General features: G+C 46.8%; 2 protein-coding genes across 6 annotated transcripts in view; both read left to right on the forward strand.

The window, feature by feature from the left end:
- Window positions 1-27409, forward strand: part of Lcch3 (Ligand-gated chloride channel homolog 3) — a 423845-nt gene that overhangs the window by 287379 nt on the left and 109057 nt on the right. The gene's annotated exons all lie outside the window — the stretch shown is intronic.
- On the forward strand, window positions 13023-15179 carry LOC117184640 (uncharacterized). Of its 2 annotated transcripts, XM_033383175.1 has the most exons (2): window positions 13023-13737; window positions 13864-15179. In XM_033383175.1, exon 2 carries the CDS (start codon window positions 13878-13880, stop codon window positions 14619-14621), a length of 744 nt encoding a protein of 247 aa, XP_033239066.1. In that variant the 5' UTR covers window positions 13023-13737; window positions 13864-13877; the 3' UTR covers window positions 14622-15179. The 2 variants fall into 2 exon arrangements, with proteins under 2 accessions (XP_033239066.1, XP_033239065.1); XM_033383174.1 differs by having other exon boundaries at window positions 13023-15179.

The following is a 27409-nucleotide window of genomic DNA, read 5'->3' on the forward strand; positions in this document are numbered from 1 at the left end:
AAATCAAGGGTTTATGATCGCTTTGTATCTCGAATGTTCTACCGAACAGGTATGAACGGAAATACTTGGTTGCCCATACGATCGCTAATAATTCCTTTTCGATGGCTGAATAGTTTATTTCATGTTCATTTAGGGTTCTGCTAGCGTAGCAGATCGGTTTGTGTTCTTGTGACAAAACCGCTCCCAATGCCATGTTACTAGCGTCGGTTGTTACCGTGAACATTTTGTCAAAGTCTGGGAACGCAAGGATAGGGTCTGAGGTGATGAGTACTTTTAGTCTCTCAAATGCCTCGACGTACTTTTCTTCCTTGGGGTCTATGACAGCTCCTTTCTTTAGTTTGAGTGTCATGGGTTTTGCTATGTTTGCAAAATAAGGAATGAATTTCCTGTAGAACCCGCACAGACCTAAGAATGACTTTATTTGTTTAGTCGTTTCTGGTATTGGAAATTTGACAATGGCAGAGATTTTGCCTGGATTTGGTACTATTCCTTCAGTAGTGACTACATGACCTAGGAATTCAGTTTCCTTTTTCAAGAATTCACATTTATCCATTTGTAGCTTCAAGTTGGCGTCTCTCAACTTTCCAAATACTCTCCTTAGTGACATCAAGTGTTCTTCCAATGAAGTGGAAAATATAATGATGTCATCTAAGTATACAAAGCAATCTTTGAAGATTAACTCTTCTAGCAGATTGTTCATACATCTTTGGAAGGTAGCTGGGGCAGTGGTTAGGCCAAAGGGCATACGAGTGAACTCGTAATGTCCATGCTTAGTGGAGAACGCAGTTTTGGGGATTGAGCTAGGTTCCATGGGTATTTGATGGAAACCCTTTTGCTAAATCGATTGTCGTAAAATACTGACATTTACCTAGTTTGTCTAGGATTTCATCCATTCTTGGAGTTGGGAATTTGTCCTTAACTGTTATTTCATTTAGACTTCTATAGTCTACTACCATTCGATATTTTTGCTTTCCTGAAGCATCTATCTTCTTCGGAATCATAGATATGGGCGAGCAGTAAGGAGAATTCGACTTTCGAATTATTCCCTGCCTGATCATATCTTTGATTTGCTGGTTTACCTCCTGATCATGTATCTGGACATATTTGTATGGTCGTCTGTAGACCGGGTCTTCATGTTGAGTTTTGATCTCGTGCTTGATTGTACTTGTGAAAGTCAAATTGTCACCTTCTCTGTACTGCACATCCTTAAACTCATATAAGACCTTCTTTAACTCTTCCCTCTCTTCGTCGTTTAAGTGTTCCAATCTTAATTGATTACATTCCCTTAATTCACTGTCTAGAGCCGAAGCGAAGTATTGATCTCCCTCTGGAGATGGGTCAAGGCACTTAGGTGCGATCTTCTCTTCTTTTGTAGAGGGATCAGTGCACTTCTGTGCGGTCTTGCCGGCTTCAATAGCTTCTCCACTCTGAATGATTGGGTACGACCTAGCTCCTAGTGTTACAGTGTCATTTCTTTAATCGATGACGGCTTTACTTGCCATCAAGTATTATCTTCCTAATAAAATATCATAATTTTCGGAAAAGTTATGTATGTAGAACTTTTGTTCGGACGGACATGTTTTGTTCATTATTCCTCATTATACTCTTAGTTAAACGGACAGGTCCATTGATGGTATGGACCGTAAGGTTATCGTCTTTTATCTCGGAATCTGTATAATTTTCTTTCATGATGTTGATCGATGATCCCGAGTCAGCGATACACCTTAATATTCTTTTATTAATGGTAATGTTTATATAGGGTCCTCCTCGGTTTCTTCCGAGGCGGCTTGATGAAAATTTACGTCCATCTTCGTTTGGCCACTCTGGCTCTCCCTCCCTCTTTTAGTAGGTTGGTTGGGTCCACTCCCACTAGCTTGGTTTTGAGATATTTGCTGATTGAATGGATTCTTAGCCCTACCTTGATTTAAGGAATTTTTGAACTCATTGTATAATCCAGGATTTTGGGAATTTTGATTTTGATTTGTTCGATTAGTCTGACCTGTTCCAGATGAACTCTGAGTTTGATTGTGATAGTTAGTAGTATTATAATTTGGATAATAGTTTCCAACATTCTTTCGATTTGATTGAGACGATTTCGATTGATCTTTATTTGTACCTGAATCTGTTGTACTAGCTTCGTACAATCCTTCTTCTTGTGCTGCCTTCTTAAGATTAGACAATGTGGTAATATCTTTTCTTGCTAAGGTCATGAAGATTCTGTCAGGAAGTTTTCGAGTAATGACATCTTTAATTGTGTTGTTCAAAGCGTTTTTATAAATGACATTATTTTCTGGTATGTTTTCTAAGTTTAGCTTATTGTTTATTAATAATGCTTTTATCTCTAATTCTTCTATAAACTTACGAAGACTGCCGTTGAATCTGGTGGTGTATAGTTGTCGTAAGAGTTCTTCATATGGTGTGTGATTTTTGAACTCGTTGATCAGCGCCGTCTTCAGTTCGAGCCACGTGTTGGGTTGTATCATTTGCGATATGCGTTGTGCCTCTCCTGACAGTTGGATCTCGGTCGCTCCAAATAGGATCCTTTGTTGGCGAAGATCTTCAGTTGGATATAATCCGCATACATATTCGATTCGTTTGATAAATGAGCTTAGCTGTCCAGATGAACAGTCATAGGCAGGTATTTGTCGGATCGACAGCAGTGCCTGGTTCAAGTGGATTTCGCTCAATGATAGTGGTGGTAACGCCATGTTGTTGGTGTTGATTGGGTTTTGTTTTGTTTTCAGTAGTTTCGAACTTTATTTTGGTTCACTTCTAAGTTTTTTGATTTTGTATTTAGTGTTTCACTGTTCTTGGTGGATCACTATCTCCGCTTACTTCAGTTCACCTAATTTTAGTTTTGCAAATCGTATGTGCTCGTAACACATAGGTTCTTTGGCGGATTTCACAATTTTATTAACGATTCCGGGATTACGTGATCACAGTAATTAGAAATTACACAAGCTGACCATTACCGAAATATAGGAGTTAATTTTAAACGAAATCCTACTGACTGCGCCAGTTAAATATCCGCAACTCGATTTTAAGTTTTTTAAAAAAACATTTAATTTAAATGTGATACTCCTTGGTTTTATGTCTAGCTTTGATTGGTCCTCATGAGTGGCGTGATTCTAAAGAATCGATTTCTCGAGAGTGGCGTGATTCTAATGTTGATGAAACAATGTGGTCCATTGTTTATATTATGGGGGGCCCTAGCTTGGAGTATGGGAAGAAACAGTTATTGATTCTTGAGTGGGGTCCTGTTACTTGTGTGGATGGGGTGGATGAATTGCACATAAACATAATGTGTATGGGATGTGGGGAATTATGGATATGTCACTATATGTATGTCCAGCCGACTGGGGAGGAGCCACTGGAGATGGGCAGATGGAGAATCCGTACTTATCTTGGAAATTAGGAATTATCCGCCGATGCTTGCTGGGGTGGACTTCTCCTTTTGTTCAGGCGAAGATCCGGCTCGAAGGACCAATGTTTAGGGCGGCGGATAACGGGAGCTGTGTCCAGCGCTGAGGGCGAAAATATCCAAATGAAAACGACGGTAGTTGTATTTGCTCCACGCAATGTACAAATACTTCAATATATTTTCCGTTGTTGTTTGTATAATTATATGCGAATAAATGCGCTACGTGGCAGCTTGTAGTGGGGGTAGAATCGTAGTTGACCTCTTGCTCACGAGCTACGGGACGGTGAGCGCCATGTGGAACGTAAGAGCACCTCAGAGCTCTGTTATCCGCATAACAGTGGAGGGCCAGCACTAGTGTGAACACATACTATGGACGATTTAGAAGATACTAAAGAGCCTATTAGCAGCAAACGCAATATACACAAATCACTTCTAACTATATAAAAACATAAAACCATAAACTTTAACAATATATTACTAGGGCTACGAAACGAAAAAGGTTATTCTGGCCTGTCAGCTGCATCAGGATTACCTGCTGCAAATTCAATCTCGGAGGTATTCCTTAATGGGGAATTTCACAATTTCACACGCAATGTCCGCACTCAACACATTGTGTGCTTAAATCTCTAAAATTCGCACGAATTTCTTGCATACCATGTATTACCGTGGATTACCTCACCCGCCTTTGTCAATTGCAGGACCCGTTTAGTAAGTTTCTTCACATCTTCTGCCATACCAAAAATTTGATTGGTCCTAGCTGCGAACTTTTCCTCTTTGGCTTACAGTACACCCTCAGACTTTAGAGTATTTGCCGCAATTAATTCAGCCTGCTTAGAAAAAATGCTGTCTAGGGCTTTCTGTATATTATATGGTATATCTTCAGAACCCTTCGAAACTTAAAGATCAGTTCCAGATTTTTCTCTCAGAAGTTTTGATGGTGCCATGTTACTGGTTTACTGAGAGTGGGCTCAGAACCACACCACCAATAAATAACTAATATTTTTCCACTGTATTTTAGTAAAATTGGCATTGTAGTGTTAACTTCGATGTTTTCCACCGTCAAAGCTTTGGAGAAATATTTGTTTGAAAACTTTGCGCTTCCTCGATTGTATCTTCTCCTGTTATTAAATCCACTATGTAAAAAATTGATGATATTTTGCAATTTGGAGTTCGGAGTGTAATTACCTATTTTCATTAATGTACGAACAGATAAAAACGGTGCCGACGATTTTCCATTTTCCGAGACTGTTTGTAACTCATACTCCTCTATGGGCTTCATTGGATCATCCCTCCAGAGTATGCGGGCGGTATTCTTCGGAAATTCTTATCTGCCCGTACTTGTTGGAGTTGTTATATCTCTCCATACATTTTTCCATATCTTCTGTATTAGCGTCTTGGTCTTCGGCTTTTGCAGCTGCGGGTTTGACTATGCGTGAGAGAGCGTAACCGTTAGGTTTTGGAGCATGAGCCATAACAGCGGGAAAACACAATGATGAGCAAATGAATAGGGGACGACTTAGTGTGACCCTGACTTTGAACCTGATTTTGAGATTTCTGCCAGTTCGTTGGTTATCTATATTTCGAGGACGTGGGGTCTACGTCCATAGGCTCTGGGGCTTTTTCGCCACCGGCCTGAGCTTTATAGGCGTTATGGTAGCCGCTTTGTTTTTTGAAATGGGGATTCTTTCCCTCGTGGTGGGAGCTTGCGTCATACCTTTGGAAAATTTTTTATGCGGCGTGGGATGCCTGCCTCCATGCTACGTATGTTTCTTGAGTTCCATGGAACTCAGGGACGCACTTCACTGCTTCAAGAGGATCATCACAAAGGACCCCGTCGGTTATTTCTACATCCTTATAGACTTTCACCGCCGGTACCGCAAGCGGTGTTTTGTATTTTAGAATTTAGTAATGCTATTTGTTGCTGAAACCTCTGTTTGTGGGCGTCCTCCCTTCTAGTAGTCTAACGCTAACGCCTGCTCTGTGAGTGCGCTTTGCACGGCCGTGTCAATTATAGTTCTGAGATGTTCAGCGTCCATGTCTGTTTTTTGGCTTGGCTGCATGTAGCGGGTTGGTTAACTTGGTCAGGTACTCGTAGGTCAATGAACCCCTCTAGCAAACTTGCTAACATTCTGGCACCAAGTTCGTGTCGTTTCTGTTTTTTGTTTAGTTTATTTCTGTCTATTCGTTTTTCAGCAGATTTATTGTAGGACTAAGACATGAATGGTCACCGAAATGAAAACTCCCTAACTTACTCACTTTAGTTTTATTTTTACTTTATTTAAAATTGATATATTCTCAATATTATCGAAACTCTCAGTTTGCAACTCACTTACATGCTTTGGATATGACTAGCGCAGTGGTCGTGTTAATATATGAGCGTTTAATTATCCCTCGCCGCAATCTTTGTTTTTAAAGATGAAATTGCCTTTTGCCGCAGTCTCTGTTTTTAAAGATGCAGGATTCTCTCTCTCTCTCTTTTTCCTTTATTTATTGTGTTCTTTGTTGCTTTCACACTTTTTGTTTAAGTTTTCACAACATAAATTTGTACACTTTTGTTTGGGTTCTTTTTATGTTGGGCGCCACGTCAGCACACGTCCAGTGTCGGTTGGTAACTTACACTTGTATGTACATAAGTTATTTTATAATTAAATTAGAAAATGTATAGGTATTGTCCATGAGAGTATTTACGGGGCGACACGCATCTACATTTTTGCTTTGCACATTCCCGCCTGAAAGCGCGAATTACCAGTCTGGTGATCTGGTTCTTCCAGATGATCCTGGGTGTTCTTGTATGGTACAACCCCATTTTATTTTATTTATTTAATTAATTAACAATTATCTGCTAAAAATTGGTACTAATTACAAAAGGAGGAAAGAAAATAAGTCAAAAGTTAGTTAAATTTAGGTGATTATAAATATTGCATGCTATTAGTTCAAGGGATAGTTCAGGAGATAAGGTATGACAGAGGGAGTTATAGTTATAGCACATAACCCTAAAAGGTTAATGTTCGGCATAATTAGACCTACACATGGGTGAGCGGATTGGCCTAAATGAGAGTTTGGGAGTCAATAATCCCGAGAAGGAGCTTGTGCACGAATATTATCCCATTACATATTCTGCGATGGTGCAACGACGGCAGGTCAATTAGATTTAGCCTAGACCGGTAGTGTGGCAAGATTCTACCCGAGTCCCAGTTAAAGTTACGAAGGGCAAAAATTAAAAATTGCTTTTTCACGGATTCAGCAACAACCTGCTGTTATTTATACTGCGGTCTCCACACACAGGAACAATACTCCAATATCGGACGCCGGTCGTCACGTACGGGTCGTCAAACTCCTTGGACCTACGCTTGATAAATGCTAAAACACCCTTAGCTTTATTTACTGTTGCAGCTATATTGCTGTTAGAACACTTCTTATGAACAAAAAGGAAAAAATTAAGCTGCAACAAAGATGTTGCAGTTGGCGGGTGACCAGGAACTCAAGAAGCTTCGGGATGGCGGAAAGCTTTGCGATACCACGCTAGTTTTCAATGTTTGATCTTGAACCTTTTTTGTAGAGCGGAATGATGTAGGACTCATTCCAAATTACTGAGAGACAAGACTGTTCCAAGAAGAGGTTGAAGACCGTACGATGTTTGGGAAAAGGTAGCGAATAAATTTGCAATACCAACAGCAGAAGCTTCTGTTTTGTTCCGGTAATGAAGGGACGGAGGAAAAGCGTTTGACTTACGCTTAGAGTTAACGAACGAAAAAAAATTTTTTTATTTTTCAAGACGCACTATTTGTATGAATTTGACGCAATTGCCCAACAAACTGAGAACGTTTGGAGGAGCAGGTTCGGTTATTCTGGGACTCGGGCTCGAATCTTTATGAAGGAACTCATGCATAATTGTATGCTCAGGCCATATTGACGGTTCAAGAGATTTAGATAGTGAAGAATCAGGGAGACGAATTTTAAAGGATGATATGTTACGCTTATGTTTAAATGTAAATCTAGTCACAACTATATCATCAGGCGAAGCGTTAAGTTTAGAGGTTTAGAGGTAGTTAAGTTGTAGCCTCAGGAATAAGACGGTAAACAAATATTGCTTTCCGAGGGACCACTGCTCTAAGCTGAAGTCCCGAGCGAGATCGTGATGGTAGAACCACTCCTAAAAGAGATCTCGGTCCTGGGGCAGAAGAATTGGCAGCAATGGCTGGAGCAGGAATTGGCAAGACATCACCAGCAACCAACACACCTGCACTAGGAGGCCTCACTCACCACGACGGACGTGATGGCAGCAGAAACTGCAGGATGGGAGCTTGGATGCTCGAAGGAAGCACATTGCTCGGTTTAAAAAACACCGCAGCCGCCGTTGATGGATTTACAGATAACAGCGAGGCATGACCACACGGAGTAACAAATGCTTCCGATGGATGAAGGTGGAAGGTGGCGTCTAGACGATTCGCTCAAGAGTTTGAGCCCAAGAAACTGTGATTCAAGGGCAAGAAATTTCTCGTTGAGAGCCACAAATTTTTGTCGGACATTCAGAAACCCAGTTCGAGTCTGTCTCATAAATATGCGCATTTCGGCCTCAATCTCCCGACAAGCCGGACATGACCAAGACAGGCCCATGCCTTTCGAGGTCAGATCATTCAGACGGCCAAAATTTCCACCACCAGCACATTTTATGTGGGCAAAATTGTCGCACAGCTAGCAGCTAAGAAACTAATCACCAATGATTACACCACCGAATTCACATTTCTTTGCACTACAAACGATTACCATTATTGACAGCAGTTGAATCACTGTGCACGAATAATAAAAGAACGGGGTGAGAGCGTAGGTAAAATGGGAGAGCAGACAGCAGAGCGTACCAGACAATCAGCTGCAGCGGCCATAATTCAAAGCAGATGATCCAACGAAGTGCAGAAAACGAGCAGTAAGCTCACCAAAGCAGGGACACAAAAGAAAAGTCCACAGAGAGGGAGAGTATAGGCAATCCAGAGAAAGTGAAAGCAAAAATGCGAGCGGCAGGGCCCGCTTATGCTCACGTAAGAGTGTGGGCGATGCAAACGTTGATACGCGAGAACAGTGCACACCGAAGAAGCGATAACGAAATGCAGACTGGGTAAAAAACAATAACAAATTGCCTGCACGAGTCCGTTGCGTTACGTTGCGATATTGTATTTATATTAAGCACTTGTTTACAAGCGAAACACTGGTGATTAACACAAAGTACATATAATCAAACTAAAGAGATTCGATGATATACAAAAACAATATGACAACAATGTTGTATGATATTTAAGCAAGGGGCGGAGAATGCAGGGGCAAGAAAAAATAAGACCGGCTTAAGCAAAAGTTAGAAGCGATTGTGATTGTGCCAGTGATTTCTGTTTGTATCTCAATAAAAGTCTGACTGCTCAGTTTAAAGATCCAAATCAAAGTTTTGTGGGATTGGTCCGATATATTCCTAAGAAGCCTTGCTAGATTAGCATACTTTGTGAGGAACCACGGGTCCCACAGGCCGAGTGAGACCAAAAGCACAGCCGGATACGGGCGGTGGGACGGTCGGATAAAGGCTGATGGCTGGCCGGATAAGGGGAAGGTCAGTCCAGATACCCACGGTTATCCGGATGCGGCGAAGAGGCCAAGGGCCCAGAGAGGAGAAGTGCCCTGCTCTCGGAGAGAGAGACACGCGAGAGGCAAAGGAGACGGCGGGATCGGGTCGGCAGTGATCTGACGCATGACCAAATAAGGGCATGGGATCACGCCTGGAAACCAGGAGACGGCGATGGAAAACTACCGACGCCGAGCCGGGGCCTGGCAAGGGGCTATAAAAGGAGGCTGCGGCGTCGAAGCGGGTCTCTTTCCCGTGGATAAGTGATTGCGCGCGCACGTTGAAACCCGGTCGGAACGTAAAAGTGATACCCGGTACGGTTCAAAGAAGTGCAGTGAAGTGTAGCAACAGGCAGACAGGCCCCGCCTGCCCCCAGAGTAAGTCTAAATTAAGAGGAGATCCCCGTTCGCCAGCGGAAGCTAAGAGGGGAGTGCGAGACGTGGAGTGCGGATTTGAGTGGCGGTCCAAAGCAATAGCGGAGGTCAAATTGCCCCAATCAGTAGCCTCAACGCTGCCACACCCGACGAGAGCCCACGCGTGGTGGAGATCCGTAGATAAGTGAAATTGTAACACCTAGCCCAAAGTCCTAATAGAATTGCGAATAAAGCGAAATTCAAGTAAAGAAAAGGAAGGTCTTATCATTTGTCGTTGGGGGCAACAATAAAAATACGTTGCGGCGAATCTGCCGACCGCTGAGCGAGCCCAGCAAACTCAAGCGAGCCCAAAAAGCAGGTTCGTTACATCTGGCGCCCAACGTGGGGCCTACAACGACAAATAGTAGGACAAAGGGAGGGAAAATACAGACGAGAGAATGGGGAAGGGACAATGGATCCACCGGTTGAGAAAGGAGGAGCTTGTCCAATGCGGCCAAGCCTTCGGCGTGCGGTTGGAGGGCACCGTGGACGAAATGAGAAGAACATTTAAGGAATGGATGAGGAAACACGAGGATGAGGCAGAGTGAGCCGATCTGATTGAGGTATGGGAGTGTCGGGCGGACAGGTCCTCGCCGACAGGGACGCCTCCGCAGTAGTGGAGGTCGCCGGCATGGAGCTGCAAGCCACGGTGGATACAGGAGCCAACAGCAGTTTCGTGAGGTGGAGGGTGAAGGTCGGGAGGCGGCGGCAAGGAAAAGGGTGAGGTTGGCGGATGGCCATAGCCAGGAGGTCATGTGCCAGATTGAAACGAAGGTAGGCTTTGGGAACAAGGAGATCCCAATATTGCTACTCGTATTGCCGGGTGTGATTGATGAGTTAGTGTTGGGATGGGATTTCCTCCGCGCGGTCGGGGCAGTGGTGACCTGTGCAGGATACAGGGTGGTGATCCCTGCCCAAGATCGGGAACGAGGAGGCCAGGCGGACAGACTGTCCGTGGCGAAGGCCGAAGCTAGAGACACAGTTCCGGAGTACGACAACAAAACGGACACGACCCTAAGAATGGCCGCCAGAGAGGTGTCAGAGAGCAGGAGGCGGAATGAGGGGGCGAGGGAAGAGCCCAGTGGAGGACTTCTTGGCCCGAGAGTTGGAGGCATTTTCCAAGATCGAGGGGGTGTCTAATGTGGCGGTGCTCACAATCACCATGAGTGATCCGCAACCGATTAAGCAAAGATATTACCCAAAGAACCCCAAAATGCAGGACGAGATTAACCAGAAAGTGGACGAACTATTAGAAATGGGATGCATAGAGCCGTCAAAGAGCCCCTACAGTTCGCCTATAGTGATGGTGAAGAAGAAAAATGGCAATTTCGTCAAGTAATCGCGAGATCAGTAAAGGACGCATACCCAACGCCCAGGATCGATTACATACTCGATCAACTGCGGGAAGCGAAATTCATAAGTAGCCTGGATCTGAAGGATGGATATTGGCAGATCCCCCTGGCCGAGAGCAGCCGGCCGATCACGGCGTTCACGGTGCCCGGAAAGGGGCTATACCAATGGAAGGTGATGCCGTTTGGGTTACACTCCGCGTCGGCCACCTTTCAACGGGCATTAGACCAACCACCATTAGAAATGATGCCGCACGCATTCGCGTACCAGGATGACATAGTGGTCATCGGGCGAACAGAGGAAGAACACCGAAGAAACCTGAAAGAGGTGTTTCGACGCTTGGCTAACTTGCGGCTGAATGCAGACAAGTGCGAGTTCTTTAGGAAAGAGCTGCGGTATCTGGGCCACAAGGTGACCGGCGAGGGGATATGTACAGACCCCGAGAAAGTCGCAGCCATAGCCGAACTGAAACCGCCGACAAATGTCAAGGAGCTGAGACAGTACTTGGGAGTGGCCTCATGGTACCGGAGGTTCGTGCCCGACTTCGCTACCCTCGTGCAGCCACTCACCGGGCTCCTCAAGAAGAAGACGGAATGGGTCTGGACCCGGGAACGGCAGGAAGCGTTCGAGGAGGTGAAGAGACGACTAGTGGCGGACCCCGTGCTGGCGTGCCCCGACTTCTCGAAGAAATTCATCCTGCAGACAGACGCCAGTGATTACGGGCTGGACGCGATTCTCACGCAGGAGACGGAAAGGGGAGAGCGGGTAATATCATATCATTTCTGCCCTTTTTCGAGGAAAGCGTTATTCTGGAAGGTTTGTCATCTATGGACATGTCGTTTTCTGCGGGTCCAGATAAGGTACCAAGTTGCATCTTAAAACACTGTGCCCTGTCCCTTTGCAAACCCTTGACCTTTCTCTTCAATCTCTCCTTGTAACAGTCTTGTCTCCCAGTAATTTGGAATGAGTCCTATATCATTCCGCTTCACAAAAAAGGTTCAAGATCAAACATTGAAAACTATCGTGGTATCGCAAAGCTTTCCGCCATCCCGAAGCTTCTTGAGTTCCTAGTCACCCGGCAACTGCAACATCTTTGTTGCAGCTTGATATCTCCGTCGCAACACGGTTTTTTCAGACATCGTTCAACATCGACTAACCTTCTTGAGTTTTCTAACCTAATCCACCGTGGTTTTCAAATTGGTTCGCAGACGAATGTAGTTTTTACTGACTTCAGCAAGGCATTCGATTCTGTGAACCATGCTCTGCTTATTCACAAGCTCTCTTTATTAGGGTTCCCAACGAATCTTCTAGATTGGATTTTGTCCTATCTCTCAAACCGTACTCAACGTGTTTTGTTTTCATATACTGTTGAACTGTTGTCCACACACGCCTTCAACTTGATCTAAGTGAACTACTATTGTGGTGTTCAACTAATCTTCTTTTTCTGAACCTTTCCAAATGCAAACTTATGACATTTTATCGTCGCGCTCCTTATTTTGTCCCATATGTTCTAGGAAATCATGTCCTTGAGCGAATTTCGAGTTCAAATTACCTTGGAGTCCTTTTTGATCATAAGATGTGTTTTAACACCCATATAGCTGCAACTGTAAATAAAGCTAAGGGTGTTTTAGCGTTCATCAAGCGTTGGTCCAAGGAGTTTGACGACCCGTACGTTACGAAACAACTGTACATCTCGTTAGTACGTCCTATATTGGAGTATTGTTCTTGTGTGTGGAGCCCGCAGTATAAAGTACAGCAGGCTTTTATTGAATCCGTGCAAAAGCAATTTTTAATTTTTGCCCTTCGGAACTTTAACTGGGACTCAGGTAGAATCTTGCCACCCTACCGGTCTAGGCTAAATCTTATTGACCTGCCGTCGTTGCACCATCGCAGAATATGCAATGGCGTAATGTTCGTGCACAAGCTCCTTCTTGGGACTGTTGACTCCCAAACTCTCTTGGGTCAGATTGACTTGGCCGTTCCATCTAGACCTACCCGTACTTTTAGGCCTATCCGTCTACCCATATGTAGGTCTAATTATGCTGATCATGAACCTTTTAGGGTTTTATGCCATAATTATAACTCCCTCTGTCAAACCCTATCCCCTGAACTGTCTCTTAAACTAATTGCATGCAATATGTATAATCATTTAAATTTAGCTAACTTTTAACTTATCTTTTTCCGCCTTTAGTAACTAAGTACCATTATTAACAAATAATTGTTAATTTAATAAATAAATAAATAAATATGCTAGCAGGACGCTAAACGGACCCGAAAGGAACTATTCGGCGGAGGAGAAAGAATGTCTGGCCATTGTATGGGCCATCCGCCGGTTGAGGCCATACTTGGAAGGTTATCGCTTCAAGGTGGTCACGGACCAAATGGCTCTGAAATGGTTAAATAGCATAGAAAGGCCGTCGGGAAGAGTGGCGAGATGGGCATTACAGTTACAGCAGTACGACTTTGAAGTCGCGTACAGGAAAGGACAGCTCAACGTGGTAGCCGACGCACTCTCCCGACAACCGGTGGAGGAGCGAGGCCGTCGGATAAGAAATGAGGAGGGAACACAGCCAGTAGGCGAGCCGCCCTGCAAGTGGTTAGAGGGCATGGCCGAAAAGATCAGAAAATAACCCCCAAAGTACCCCGACTATGTGGAGAAGGGGGGGAACTTCTACCGGCACATTCCTCACCGGGCCGGGAGCGAAGAAGTTGTGTGTGCCTCGTGGAAGTTATGTGTGCCGAAATATGCCCGAGAAAGGGTTTTAAAGGAGAGCCACGATAACCCGGAAGCAGGCCACGCCGGCGGAAGGAGAACCGCGGCACGGGTGGCGGCAAGATATTACTGGCCGGGGATGTACAGGGACGTGAGGGCCTACGTGCGGAAGTGCGAACTATGTCTGCGTTTTAAGCCAAGTCAGCTACAAGCGGCAGGGGAAATGTTGACACAGGTACCGGAAGAACCATGGGCAACGGTATGCGCGGACTTTGTGGGTTCTCTGCCGAGGTCGAAGCATGGGAACTCGATGCTGCTGGTGCTAGTGGATCGATTCTCAAAATGGACAATGTTGACACAGGTACCGGAAGAACCATGGGCAACGGTATGCGCGGACTTTGTGGGTCCTCTGCCGAGGTCGAAGCATGGGAACTCGATGCTGCTGGTGCTAGTGGATCGATTCTCAAAATGGACCGAGTTGGTGCCGCTGAGGAAGGCCACAGCCGAGGCACTAATAAAGGCCTGTCGAGAGCGCAAAATAGCCCGTTTTTGGGCGCCCAGTTTGCAGGCAGGGCATTTAAAAGATTTCTGGAGCAGCTAGGAGTCCGCCACCAGTTTACGGCGCCATACACGCCGCAAGAGAATCCGACAGAGCGAACGAACAGAACGATAGAGACCATGATCGCTCAGTTCACCGAGGATGATCAAATATGTTGGGACGAAAAATGGCCGGAGCTAATGCTGGCCATGAATTCGGGAGTGTCGGATACAACTGGATATTCACCAGCGTTCGTGGTGCAAGGAAGGGAACCCCGGCTGCCAAAGGCCCTATATGACGAAGAGACGGTAGGCACGGGACAAGGCACAGAGACGCCGGATGAAAATGCGAAGAAGTTAAAAGAGCTGTTTCAGTTGGTTCGACGAAACTTGAAAAGGGCAGCCCAGGATCAGGCCAGGCACTACAACCTGAGAAGAAGACCGTGGAGACCCAAAGTGGGAGAGGGAGAGAGAAAAATAAAACGAGAAGAGAAGAAGCTCAGCAAACCTGAACAGGAAACGCGTCCCCAAAGCTGGGAGGCGAATCCGGGGTCGGGGAGGGTAATCTCAGGCAGCGGATGACCAGAGAAAACCCAGGGGCCAGGCTCACGCCTCAACGCGGTCTCGCAGGGCAACTACGAGCGTCGGGCCGGAACGACGGGTGCCGCTCATGCGTGGTCTACCGGGCGAGGAGTCGGATGATCCTCGGGTCCGAGCCACTGTGTGAGGGAGACGCCTGTCAAAAGAGTCCGGCCGGTGGCGCGTAGGAGTTGCCCTGGGATGTGAGCCAAAGATTCCAGCCCGGCCGGAGGGTCGGAGGACCTATTGTTCACGAGCGGAATCGCGGCAAGCGGCCCGCATTGAGGGCAGAGGGCGAGCTGGAAAGGGAGAAAGGGTTGAGTAAAAGTCATCCGGGTCTGGAGAACTCACCCAGGCCAAGGAGGGTCCAATCAGCACGGGATGAAGAAGACAGGTCGACGGTAGCATGGAATTAAATAGCAATTAAAATAAAAAGAAATAAAGGGCTGAAAAAAAAGGAAATATATATAAGCACAAACGGGAAGGGGGTGGGTCCATCAAAGATGAAAAATGTTATCCATCAGCCAACAAAGAAACGCGGCGAGAACACAACAGTATCCAGAAGGGGGTGGGTCCATCAAAGATGGAAAAATGTCATCCATCAGCCAACAAAGAAACGCGGCGAGAACACAACAGTATCCAAAAAAAAAAGAGGGACAAGGCGAAATCGGATAGAGAGCGGAGAGCGCGTCGGTACTCACCCAACCAGGGGAAAGATGCCGTTAGAGAGCGCGGCCTGTAGAGAGACGAGGCTGAGGGCCATGAGTACACACTCACGAGGATAGCAAGAAGAAGATGGAGGACTTGAGGGCCTTCCTGGAGGAGCAGCAGGCGATAGTAGGAGAAGGGGGCTATCGCGCCGATGCTTCTCGTCAGCGACGGGCGTCCTTGCTCTCGCGTGGCGACGAGGAGGATTGGTGCGATGGCTCCCAGTTCCTCCAGCTGCTGGCCTCGCGGTTGGTGTCGCCGACGGTGTCATCGGATGAGGGCGCCGGAGAGAGCGAGGACGAGGTCATATGCACCGACGGCCCGCGCGCCCCAACCGCTCAAGAGAAGGCCAGATTGAGACGTCAACAAAGGACGGAGCCGGAGACGAGGACCAGAAGGCCGCTGACCCTGCGCGACAGGATCGAAGCGGTGAAACGGAGGTTCCAGGAGGCGACGCCGGAGGAGAAGCGCCGGATCCACCGGGTGCTGGAGGCGGCGCGAACGATCAGGCGGCGGAGGGACGAGCGGCTGGAGGCGCGGCGGCGACAGGCGGGAAGAGCCGCCAGTAAGGAGGAGCCCGGCCAAGAGAGCGACGAGGCGCCGCCACCCCCCCATTCCGAGTGGTGCTGCCGCCGATGCAGTCCCGGACCGACGAGGCGGAAACCGAGGGGGCGCAGCCCCAGGCTATGGGCGAGCGGGCCACGAACCCCGAGGCCGAATGGCAGCGGCGGCTGCAGCAGGCCGAGGAGGAGGAAGGCGAGTTGTGGCAGCCTACGCCACCAGCCGAGGACGACGAGGGCCCCGAGAGGCGGCAACCGCAGGCGGAGGAGGAGCAGCAGCAGCAGCACCAGCAGCACCCGCAGCCGCGGCACCAGCACCAGCAGCAGCAGCAGCAGCAGCACCAGCAGCAGCAGCACCAGCAGCACCAGCGGCACCAGCAGCAGCAGCACCAGCAGCAGGGGCAGGGGCAGTGGCAGCAGCAGCCACAATGGAGGGGACCGGAGGCGGCTGTAATGGGACCATATGTGTCGCAGGAGGTGCGGACCGCCGTGCGCCAGGGGATGGTTTAGCACCACCAGACCCTGCACATCACGTGGGCCTCGGGGCCCGCCCCGTGCGAGACCCAGCCAGAGACCGGCGCCCGGGTGTGGGAAGAAAGTACACTCGGCAGTAATGACAGGGACCCGCGGAGGAGAAACCCCAGACCTGCCCCACGACCTCAGCGGCAGGAATGGCGACGACGGAGGCAGCGACGGCGGCCCGAGGCAGCGGCGGACGAGGCGGCGGCAGACACGGCGAAGGCCGAGGCAGCGGCTGACCCGGCAACGGACGAGGCTGACCCGGCAACGGACGAGGCAGCGGCAGGCCCGGCAGCGGACGAGGCAGCGGCAGACCCGGCGACGGACGAGGCAGCGGCAGGCCCGGCGACGGACGAAGCAGCGGCAGACCCGGCGACGGACGAGGCAGCGATGGAACACGCGGAGGTCGAAGCGTGGGAGCGCGGGACCGAAGCGGCCGGCCCTGCAACGGCAGAGCTCGGCACCGGCAGCCACGGTCGACTGGACGGCGATCCCGCGGGAGGAGTGGCCGGCGGCGGTGATCCGCGCGCAGACCCAGATTCGCCTCGTGGGTAGGCGGGTGAAGAAACTGGTGAGCGAGCGGGGTAGGCGGTACCGCATCGCAATGTCGGCCACGCGCAAGGAGAAGAAACGGAATACTGACTGGGAAGAAATATCGAGTGGATCGCAGAAGCGCCCCTACATCTTATCGATATGCGGAATTCGGAGCCAGCCAGAAAATTGCAAGGGCTGGCAGCGCCGCCCGAGAAAGGCGCCAGAGGGCGCCAGAACGCCGGTGATCCTAGGTGCAACAAAGGGCGCGCGTAAAATCGGGCCCGTTCGCCAGCGGAAGCTAAGAGGGGAGTGCGAAACGTGGAGTGCGGATTTGAGTGGCGGGCCAAAGCAATAGCGGAGGTCAAATTGCCCCAATCAGTAGCCTCAACGCTGCCATACCCGACGAGAGCCCACGCGTGGTGGAGATCCGTAGATAAGTGAAATTGTAACACCTAGCCCTAAGTCCTAATAGAATTGCGAATAAAGCGAAATTCAAGTAAAGAAAAGGAAGGTCTTATCATTTGTCGTTGGGGGCAACAATAAAAATACGTTGCGGCGAATCTGCCGACCGCTGAGCGAGCCCAGCAAACTCAAGCGAGCCTAAAAAGCAGGTTCGTTACAACTTAAAGGTAAGGGCAAGTAATTCACAATCTCGAATTTTTTGACAAATTTCATTTTTAAATTGAGGAATATGGATTTCCCGCTTCGTCGATTCCCCTGTGATTGTTGTTTGTGTGATAAGCTTTAATAAAATCTTTAGCTTCTGTTCAAACATGAACATTTTATCGTCGAAACCATGTCACTTTCGGCCCCTTGCAGAATGTTCAAACATAAACATATTATTGTACACATTCACTCATGTATCGAAAAAATGGATCTCTAAAGAAATCACATAAAGTAGATAAGTAATGATAGTTCGGGTGTAAACAAAGATCTGTAGCCCATCAAAAGATACTACAACAAAACACAAGTGGGGAAAACACTTAACCAATGCATTCTTAAAATAACACTAATGTAAGCATGCACTCAAATAGACACCCGCAGTAAAATGTATCCTTTGTGTAGGTTTAACGATAATTTTAGAATACAAAATAATACCTCCTACCTCATTGTCAAATCACATATAAGGCTCTGATTTTAAGAATACAATTTAGTCTGAATTTACAACTCAACTCGCAAATTTTTAGACTTTTCTTTTAAGGTCTTATCATTTTGGTCCTTCGTGACCCTCCGTTGTTTCCCCCCTGGGGAGACTGAACAAGTGTCTAGTTCACTGACAGCTAAAGGTAGCAAAATAAAAAATTCTGATTTCCCTCCTATAGGAAGGAACAGGGTTTAAAATAAATTAATGAAACGTAAGTTTTAATTCATAATTTGGAAAAATACGAGCTAAACAGGCTGTATTTTTAATAGATAACTAGGTAAATCTATTGTGATCGGAGAAAAAAAAAAATTAAGGAAACGGAAGTTTCAATTAATACTTTGGAAAAATACGAGCTGGACAGGCTGTATTTTAATAGATAACGAAAGATGTATATCTATTGTAATTGAAAAATAAATAATTTTCGCGACGGTGGCGTTATCGAGGCCGGAACATCGAAAGAAAAAAATAATAATCCGAAATATCGAAAGTTCTTAATGGCAGCAATTGAAAAAAGAAGGTGCAAATAACTTTGACAGTGAAAAAATAAATAAGTAAATTGGTTTGTGAGTGACCAGCGACAATAACTGCAGCGACAGAAGGACCAGCATCAGCGACAGCGTCATCAGCAGCACTGACAATAGCTGCAGCGACAATAGCTGTAGCGACATAAGCAAAGGCAATACCAGCAGCAGCGACAACGGTATCAGCAGCAGCGAATTCAGCAGCAATAAAAACAACAGCAGAAGCAGAATTCATCAGCTAAGTCAGATATTTAAAATATTTTGTTAAGTCTAATTAGGTCACAAATTTAAGTAAGATGTCATCGGAATAAATAATTAAGCTATTAGAGGCTCAAGCCGCGATAGCAAAGGAAATTAAGAAGATTGAAGCTGGTCATCTGACCAGCGATGTAATCCAAAGGTTAGGAGACCTTAAGAACAAATTTACAGGCAATAATTCTGCACTGTTAGCATATGAAGTAGTCGATCATGACTACTATAAGAATCAGCATTACGAAAAAATGATTAAAAATATAGAGGACATACATAAAAAGTATGTAGAGTCAAAAAATAATGAAACATTAACGAAAGGGAAGGTAGAAAAAACAAACTTACAACCAGAGGAGACTGGAACTTTGAAGGAAGACATAGAGCCCAAAATTGAAAAAGTATCTGAGGAAATCGTCAGAATAGTGGAAAACCTGAGAACATATTTAGAGCAAACCATGCAGAGGTTTGATCAGGCTAAAATGGGAGAGTGTAGAATGAGAAAGGCAAAAATTGAGGTCCGCAGTAAAAAACTAAGCTCAAAAATGGAGGAGTTTTATCATAGCTATAACAGCTTCAACGAGCAGATCGGCGAGTTGAACTTTGATATTCAAAGCATGTTAAGCAACCTACAAGTTAGGATGCAAACCGTAGCTGAGGGAAACAGCATGGATACTAAAGGGGCAACGATAAAAAAAGAAGATATCGATATGCCTGATCTTCCGAAAGTGGAAGTACCCACATTCTCGGGCGAAGGAAAATAGTGGGACGGCTTTCACGATTCAGCGAAACATATTAAATGATTTTCTGATTCTATTAATGAGTCAATACATTTAATCAAATTAAAGTCACAATAAACAGAAGTTGACGTGATTTTCGCGCCCATAGTGTTGAAAAAGTTCAACAAAGATGCCAAGCTTTTTTGGCACCTATGTGTTTCAAAAATGAAATGAGATTTTGGGTTAAACTTTATAATTCGTATTTAATCTTGGTGGCTTAGCGGAAGCCGATTGCTTGCTATTGCCAGATAAACTTTATGCGAGATCGATATGCAACCAATGCGCAGATGGGTTAGCATAGAACTAAACTATAGACGACGGCGTTAGATCAAAGTGATTGCCGAAGTGGCGGCGACAGAGAGCCCCTTTAGCGGGAGAGCGCAGCAGCTCTGCAGAAAGTCAACGTTTTACAACATAGGCGGCTCTCTCTGCTCATACAATAATAATGTTAAAGTTACGGTTATTATTCAGCGGCTGGCCCGAACATACTTCCCCCCTTTGGGAGCTAGTCTCTCAATAGATTCCTTAAGGGGAAGCAAACATAGCCGAGTGACGGCCCTCCTGATGTTTCCTGAGGATGTCTTCAGGTCAGCGACGCGACACGCCGTCCTTGCCCAAAACGACATCGACCACTCTAGCCAGTGGCCAACGCATTGGAGGAAGATTTTCGTCCTTCACTAGAACGAGGTCGTTCTTGCAGATGTTTTGCGCGAGGGTACGCCACTTCGCGCGCTCTGGCAAAAGAGTGAGATACTCTTCGCGCCAACGGCTCCAAAATATTTGTTGTAGTTGGGTGACCCGCTGCCAGCCATCCAGATGATTGTAGTTCAGCTTCGTTAGGTCAGGCTCGAGGATTTGCTCATGGGGGCCGCTTGAAAGCAGATGAGCAGGAGTCCAAACGTCTAAATCATCAGGATTTTCTGAAAGCGAGAGCAGAGGGCGAGAGTTAACAATTGCAGTGATCTGACAGATCAGAGTGCGCAGCTCGTCGAATCTAAGCACAGATGGTCCAACTGAGCGGTGCAGGTGATATTTTGCGGTCTTCACGGCCGCTTCCCACAACCCGCCAAAATGCGGAGAGCGAGGTGGGATGAAACGCCATTCGATCGAGTCAGCCAAGCAGGATTCGTGGACCTCCTTCATATGCGGTTCGCTCAGACAGAGCTTCTTTAGCTCCAGAAGCTCGTTCTTGGCCCCAACGAAGTTTGTCGCATTGTCCGACCAAATTTGACTTGGCCTTCCTCGAGTGGAAGTAAAACGCTTTAGTGTGCATAGAAACGATGCGGTGGTCAAATCCTTTACGAGCTCTATGTGTATAGCCTTAGAAGTGAAGCAGATGAATACGCTTGGAGGATTTGTGGATTTCTGCTCGGTAGAAAAAAGGTGCACAGTAATCTACTCCAGTGACTTCAAAAGCTCGAGATCCTTCCAAACGTTCCTTAGGTAGGTCTCCCATGATGTGTTCGACCATGCGCGGCCTAGTCCTGAAGCATCTCACACATCTGCTGACGACCCTTGACACTGCTTTAACACCTCCAATGGGCCAATATTCCAGCCGAATTTTGGATATCAAGGCGCGAGGTCCGGCATGGAGGTTTCTTTCATGATAATATCTTATCAGCGCAAAGGTAATGGAATGTCCCTTTGGCAGAATGAGCGGGTGCTGAGCGTCAAATCCTAGCGATGAGTTGCCAAGCCGACCTCCAAGTCTAAGTAGTCCAGAATGATCGATGAACGGGTTGAGCGAACTAATAGAACTGGATTTCATGACTTGACCATTGCGCCGAATCTCTTTTATGTCCATCCACAAATTTGCCAGCTGAATGTGTCGAATTAGAAGATGCGTTCCTTGCCGAATATCAGAAACGGTGAGTCCTGGATGCCTAAGACGATGTATAAATTTATGCATGTAGGCGAATGTGCGCTGCATGCGAAAGAATGAATTCGCAAATTTGCATCCGGACGTGAGATCGGCATGTGGAGACGTGATTAGCAATCCTCTCTTGCGAAGCTCCAAAGTTGCTATGTTGTTAGTAGGAGATACAGGCCACTTATCCTTGGAGCCTAGCAAAAAGGATGGGCCGTGAAACCATAGCTCTGACTGGATAAGATGGTTGGGAAGCGAGCCTTTCGAGAGAATATCAGCAGGATTTAAAGATGTGGGAACATAGCTCCATTCCATGGCTGCCGTCAACTCCTGAATTGATGCCACTCGATTTGCCACGAAAACTTGAAATTTAGCTGGCTCGTCCCTAATCCAAGATAATGCTGTTAACGAATCCGACCCGCAATAGAACCGACCTGTAAAGATTCCCATGTCCTTTACATTCTGCATGATTTTCGCAAGCAAATGGGCTCCACTTAATTCCAGCTTAGGAATCGATATAGTCTTTAGCGGCGCCACTCGCGACTTTGAGCACAAAACGTGGCTCGAAGACTGGGCTTCCCTGGACACGACATACACGCAAGCGCCATATGCTTCTAAGCTGGCATCACAGAATCCGTGAACTTCTGTAGCCACACTAGAACGAAGAACCAAGCGAGGAAATGAGATCCGAGAAATGCTTGCCAATCTATTTCTCAAGTCCATCCAAGTTGAATGCAACGCTGAGGGTAGGCTTTCATCCCAATCCAAATTTTCTCTCCAAAGCTGCTGAAGGAAGATTTTGCACCTGACAATGACTGGATTTATCAATCCAAGAGGGTCGTAGAACCGCGCAATAGTAGATAAAACCGACCGCTTTGATGGCTTTGAGTTTGTGTTCAGTGCGGACAAGGCAAAAAGCAGCTGATCCGAAGCAGTGTCCCACGCTAAGCCGAGAGTTTTGGCTATGTCGCTTCCATCATTAAACTTTAGGAACTTCTCTATGTCATCTTCAGGGGTTCCCTCAAGTACTTCCTGGTGACTGGAGCACCATTTCCTAAGTCTAAAATTATCACGGGACAGTAAAGCTGATGTTTGGTGCATCTTGTCCATGACCTGTGCGACCGAATTACCGCCCGAAATAAGGTCATCCACGTAAAACTCCTGACGCAGAGCAGCTGAGCCAAGAGGGTAGGATTCACCCTCGTCGATGGCCAGCTGGTGCATTGCGCGGACCGCTAAAAATGATGCAGCCCTCGTCCCGTATGACGGTGTCTAATGTGTAGACTTGAACCTCGGACTCGATGGAATCTCGCCATAGGATGCACTGATACAAATTGTCGGGTGGAGAAACTCGTACGCAGCGGTACATTTTACAAATGTCCCCAGTGAGAGCGACTGGATATGTTCGAAAGCGAATCAATATGTTAAACAATGCAGGCTGAATAACAGGGCCAGTCATCATCACATCATTTAGAGAATATCCAGTTGATGTAGCTGCGGATTCATCGAAAACGACACGGAGTTTTGTCGTCGTACTGTCCTCCTTTAGGACACAGTGATGAGGCAAGAAATATTTGCAGAGGCTACGGGAATCAGGGTTGACTTGAATGTACTCCCTCATAAAGGCGGAATACCGCTCCTTGAGTGTAGGATTACGCTCCAGTTTTCGCTCCAGACTGATGAACCGTCGATAAGCCTGAGCATAAGATTCTCCTAAACGATCAGTATTGTTATTTAGCGGCAGACGAACTGCATACTCCCCGGATGGCAACCGTAAAAGGTGGCTTACGAAATGTGCTTCACAATCGTCTTCTTCTTTGGTATTCAACCCAGCCTCCACACAATTCTCGACTTCCCAAAACATACGAAGAGTTTTATCAAACCTTGCTCAGCTATCGAATCTGGACAATTGTGCGTGGCCAAAAGCGCCGAGCTTGATACCTTCTGTCCACCGCCAGATACGATCCACCCAAGCCGGGTCTTCTGCAGAAGAGGCAGTCCATCGGTGAGTTTGATTTGCCGTACGCAGAGGATATCATAAAAAACGCTCGCACCAATGAGAAGATCAACCCGTTGAGGATTGAAAAATGCACGATCAGCGAGCTGAATGTTAGATGGAATACGCCAATCGGATACATTTACTGTCATACTTGGTTGAGAATCGGTAATCGTGGGGGCGATGTGAACAGTAAGCGTAGTTGTGTAAGCAGAGGTGCGAGAATGCATACAAATGCTTGTGGTGGATCCCTCAGTAGAAACGCTGGTATCGCCCAGCCCAGACACAAGTGCAGACGATTGAGTTCTCCTAAGCTGAAGCTGCTGGGCGAACCTGGATGTGACGAGATGCAGCTGCGATCCTGAATCTAAGATGGCACGACAAGGAACTAAAACGCCAGACCGATTCTTTACGAGAACCACGGCTGTAGCCAGAAGCACGACATCAGAGTGAAGACCTTGGGCAGCAAGAGATGTAGACGAAGGTAGAGACGAGCTGCTAGCAGAATTTTGAGCAACGGAAAGAAGATCCGGTTGAACGGACTCGGGAGGAGTAATACCTGGGCAGCCTTGTGTTGTGGGCTGTATACTATCGAAGTGCAACAAACTATGATGCCTACCGCCGCATACTCGACATTTTCCACTATGCATGCGCGGGTCCGGTGCCCCGGTTTTAGGCAATTGAAGCATAGGGAAAGCTTCTTCACTTCTTTGTGGCGCAGCAACGGTGAGAGATTTCCAAATATCTTGCACGAGTATATTCCATGGCCCGCTGAGTGGCAAAAGACGCATACAGACGCGTCGGCGGAAGAGTTGGAAGCTACAAACGTTTTCTTAACCTGCGTATAGGAATGGTTTTTTCCCACCTGATCGCTACTAGCGTGTGTCGCTGTAGCATATTCCAATCGCTCCATTTTCTGGCAGCGTTGCTGTAAGAATTCGAAGAATTCCTCTGCGGTAGGTATAGCATCCGACGATGTGTGCTTCTCCCATTTGGTTTGCGTCTTCGAATCCAACTTCTGCAGCAGCATGTTGATGACCATGAATCCTGAAATCTCCTCAGCAGTTCCCAATGTCTGCAACGCTCGCATGTGTAAATTGACTGCATCCGAAAACTCCCGAAGACTTTTAGCAGAAGGCAAGTCTACCCTCTTTAGCCCAAGAATCTTCTTGATGTGTGCCTGGAAAACAAGTCTTTTGTTATTAAAGCGTTTATTAAGTATATCCAGAGCCGCACGATAATTGGCACTGGAGAGATCCAACGATCAAACCGAATCCAAAGCCGCATCAGCGAGGCAAGAGCGAAGGTGCTGGAAGTTCTCGATGTCACTGAGATCCGCATCTGCTTCAATCCCCGATTTGAACATTGCCATAAAATCCGAGAACTCGACGTATCCACCAGAAAACTTAGGCACCTTCAGCTCAGGAAGTCGCTGCTTGTGAGCCATGATGATGGTACTATGTCCGGAATGGCTTGGCAGAGTCGTAGAATGGGCAGCGGCGGGTGACTGGCTTACTTCAACAGCATCCAGCAAATCAGCTTTCAACGATATGAAAAGAGTATCGAAGATTTCGCGCAGCTCACTCCCAATCTCGTTTTGATCGAGAGCCTCCAATTCATTATGGGCCTTATTGAATTCCTCTCGAATTTCTGCCAACATATCAAGGCGTACCTCGACTTCCGCGGCGGTCAACTTATCGATTTTATTCTCCACGAAGGATTCGCCAAGCCTGTGCAATCGATCATATAATGATTGACTTTTACGCTTATACAGACTCAGTCTGGAATCAGCCACCACAATATTTCCGCCCGCGCCTGTATTCGGATCGTTGTCCATGTTAACCGTTGTGCAATTCGACACAACAACGGAAAATGAAATACCGCTATAGCGATGATGTATAGACGCGAGAGCGAGAATGCAAGACACGAAAAGTCAAGAATCGCGGCTGCAGATGCGCAGGGAATGAGAGATTCGACGCTTAAAGTACCGGAATTTGTGTATAAATATTCCAGCCACACTCTCACTGAATTTGCACTTTAAACTGTTTTTCAACGTGCACCCAAATGTCACCAGTGTTTGAGATGCCAAGCTTTTTTGGCACCTATGTGTTTCAAAAATGAAAAGAGATTTTGGGTTAAACTTTATAATTCGTATTTAATCTTGGTGGCTTAGCGGAAGTCGATTGCTTGCTATTGCCAGATAAACTTTATGCGAGATCGATATGCAACCAATGCGCAGATGGGTTAGCATAGAACTAAACTATAGACGACGGCGTTAGATCAAAGTGATTGCCGAAGTGGCGGCGACAGAGAGCCCCTTTAGCGGGAGAGCGCAGCAGCTCTGCAGAAAGTCAACGTTTTACAACATAGGCGGCTCTCTCTGCTCATACAATAATAATGTTAAAGTTACGGTTATTATTCAGCGGCTGGCCCGAACAGATACCTTACAATTATATGAAAGTCATATAAAAAGGACAAAAGAGATCCAAGCATTGCCAAATGTAATGGAAGTTTTAGAACAACGGTACACTTCTATTTACACGTCGCAGAATAAAGAGTGGAAACCGTTGTGAAAAATTAGAAGAGTTTTTTTAATTAAAATTACCGAAAACTTTGCGTGGCTGTAATTTAGTTACTTATTCGGCGGGGCGAAAATGGATACGCTCGATCTCCTTCAATGTTAGCGAACAACTATATTTTCTTCACAATTCAAAATCTCTTACTATAGCTAACCTACGGTGGCAAAGCGGGGCGAATTCGCCAAGAGCGAGAGAGCGAGCTTTTATTGCGCTCCCGCTTTGCCCAAGCCTAACTTACACTAGACTTCATAATTAAGATCAATAACTAATAATCGCCGCCATGGATGGAAGGTCACGCAACACCGGCCCCGTTGAACGCCTGCATCGGCTTCAACACATTGGGAGCGGCGCCAATTTGTGTATGGCCCGCCGAAAAACCGCTCCAGTGCTAGTCCTTATTCCGACGACCCTGACCATGCCGTACTCTCCTTCGAGCGTGGCGATGACCCTCCCCACGAGCCACTCCTGAGGCGGCAGATTGTCCTCGGCCACGATGACGAGGTCTCCTTCCTCGAGGTTCGGTTGCCGCTGGTGCCATTTGCCCTGACGAAGCTCGTCCGGTTGTCGTAATGGACGACTTGCGGATATCCTCGGCGACCGACGAACCTTTGGAAAGCCAACAAAAAACAGTCAGTGGTTAGATCGGAAACTATTTCTAGGTGAACCGCCTTGGACGCAAAACAAACAGACAGCGCAATGTATGACTTGTATGGGGGCCTTCCGCGAATTTTCAATGTCGTATGCACTGGTCCACAAAAATCAACGCCGCAAATTGAAAATGGGCGGAGAGCACGGAGTCGATCTGCGGGTAAATTCCCCATGAGTTGCGTCAGCAATCGAGGCTTGCATTTAAAACAGCGCATACACGATCGAACTGTCTGACGGCAGACCTCCTGAGCGTTCACTATCCAAACGCTCTGTTGAAGGATGCTCACAAGTGCTCGTGGGCGGACATGAGAATTCGAATCGTTCAGATGACGAATATAGCTTCGCACGAATTGCGAGCGCTTAGTCAAAAGCAGAGGAAACTTGGCATCTTATGATATAGGAGCTTTGGATGAATGGGTTCAACCGCTGAAGACTAGGACCAATTGTAGATCCTTTCCTAACCTTTTCGATTTCTCCTTGATAGTCGTGATGCTGGACGATTTCGACAATTTTATTAAAGGCTTCATTGTATTCGGTAGGTGAGATAGTTTTTTCGAAATTTAGGCGTGGGTCTTTACATTTTCTTATAAAGCGGAACACATACACTCTAAGCAGTTTGAGGTGTGACGAGAATCCCTCGATGACATCTAACAGCTCCGAACTTCGAACAGCAGCGGTCAGCCCGATCGC

This window comes from Drosophila pseudoobscura, chromosome X (genome assembly GCF_009870125.1).
Source record: "Drosophila pseudoobscura strain MV-25-SWS-2005 chromosome X, UCI_Dpse_MV25, whole genome shotgun sequence".
Taxonomy (NCBI): Eukaryota; Metazoa; Arthropoda; class Insecta; order Diptera; family Drosophilidae; genus Drosophila; species Drosophila pseudoobscura.

Bases quoted from the DNA above. Each gene is read 5' to 3' on its own strand.
- LOC117184640 (XM_033383174.1), top strand. From the start codon at position 13,752: ATGGGCAACGGTATGCGCGGACTTTGTGGGTTCTCTGCCGAGGTCGAA.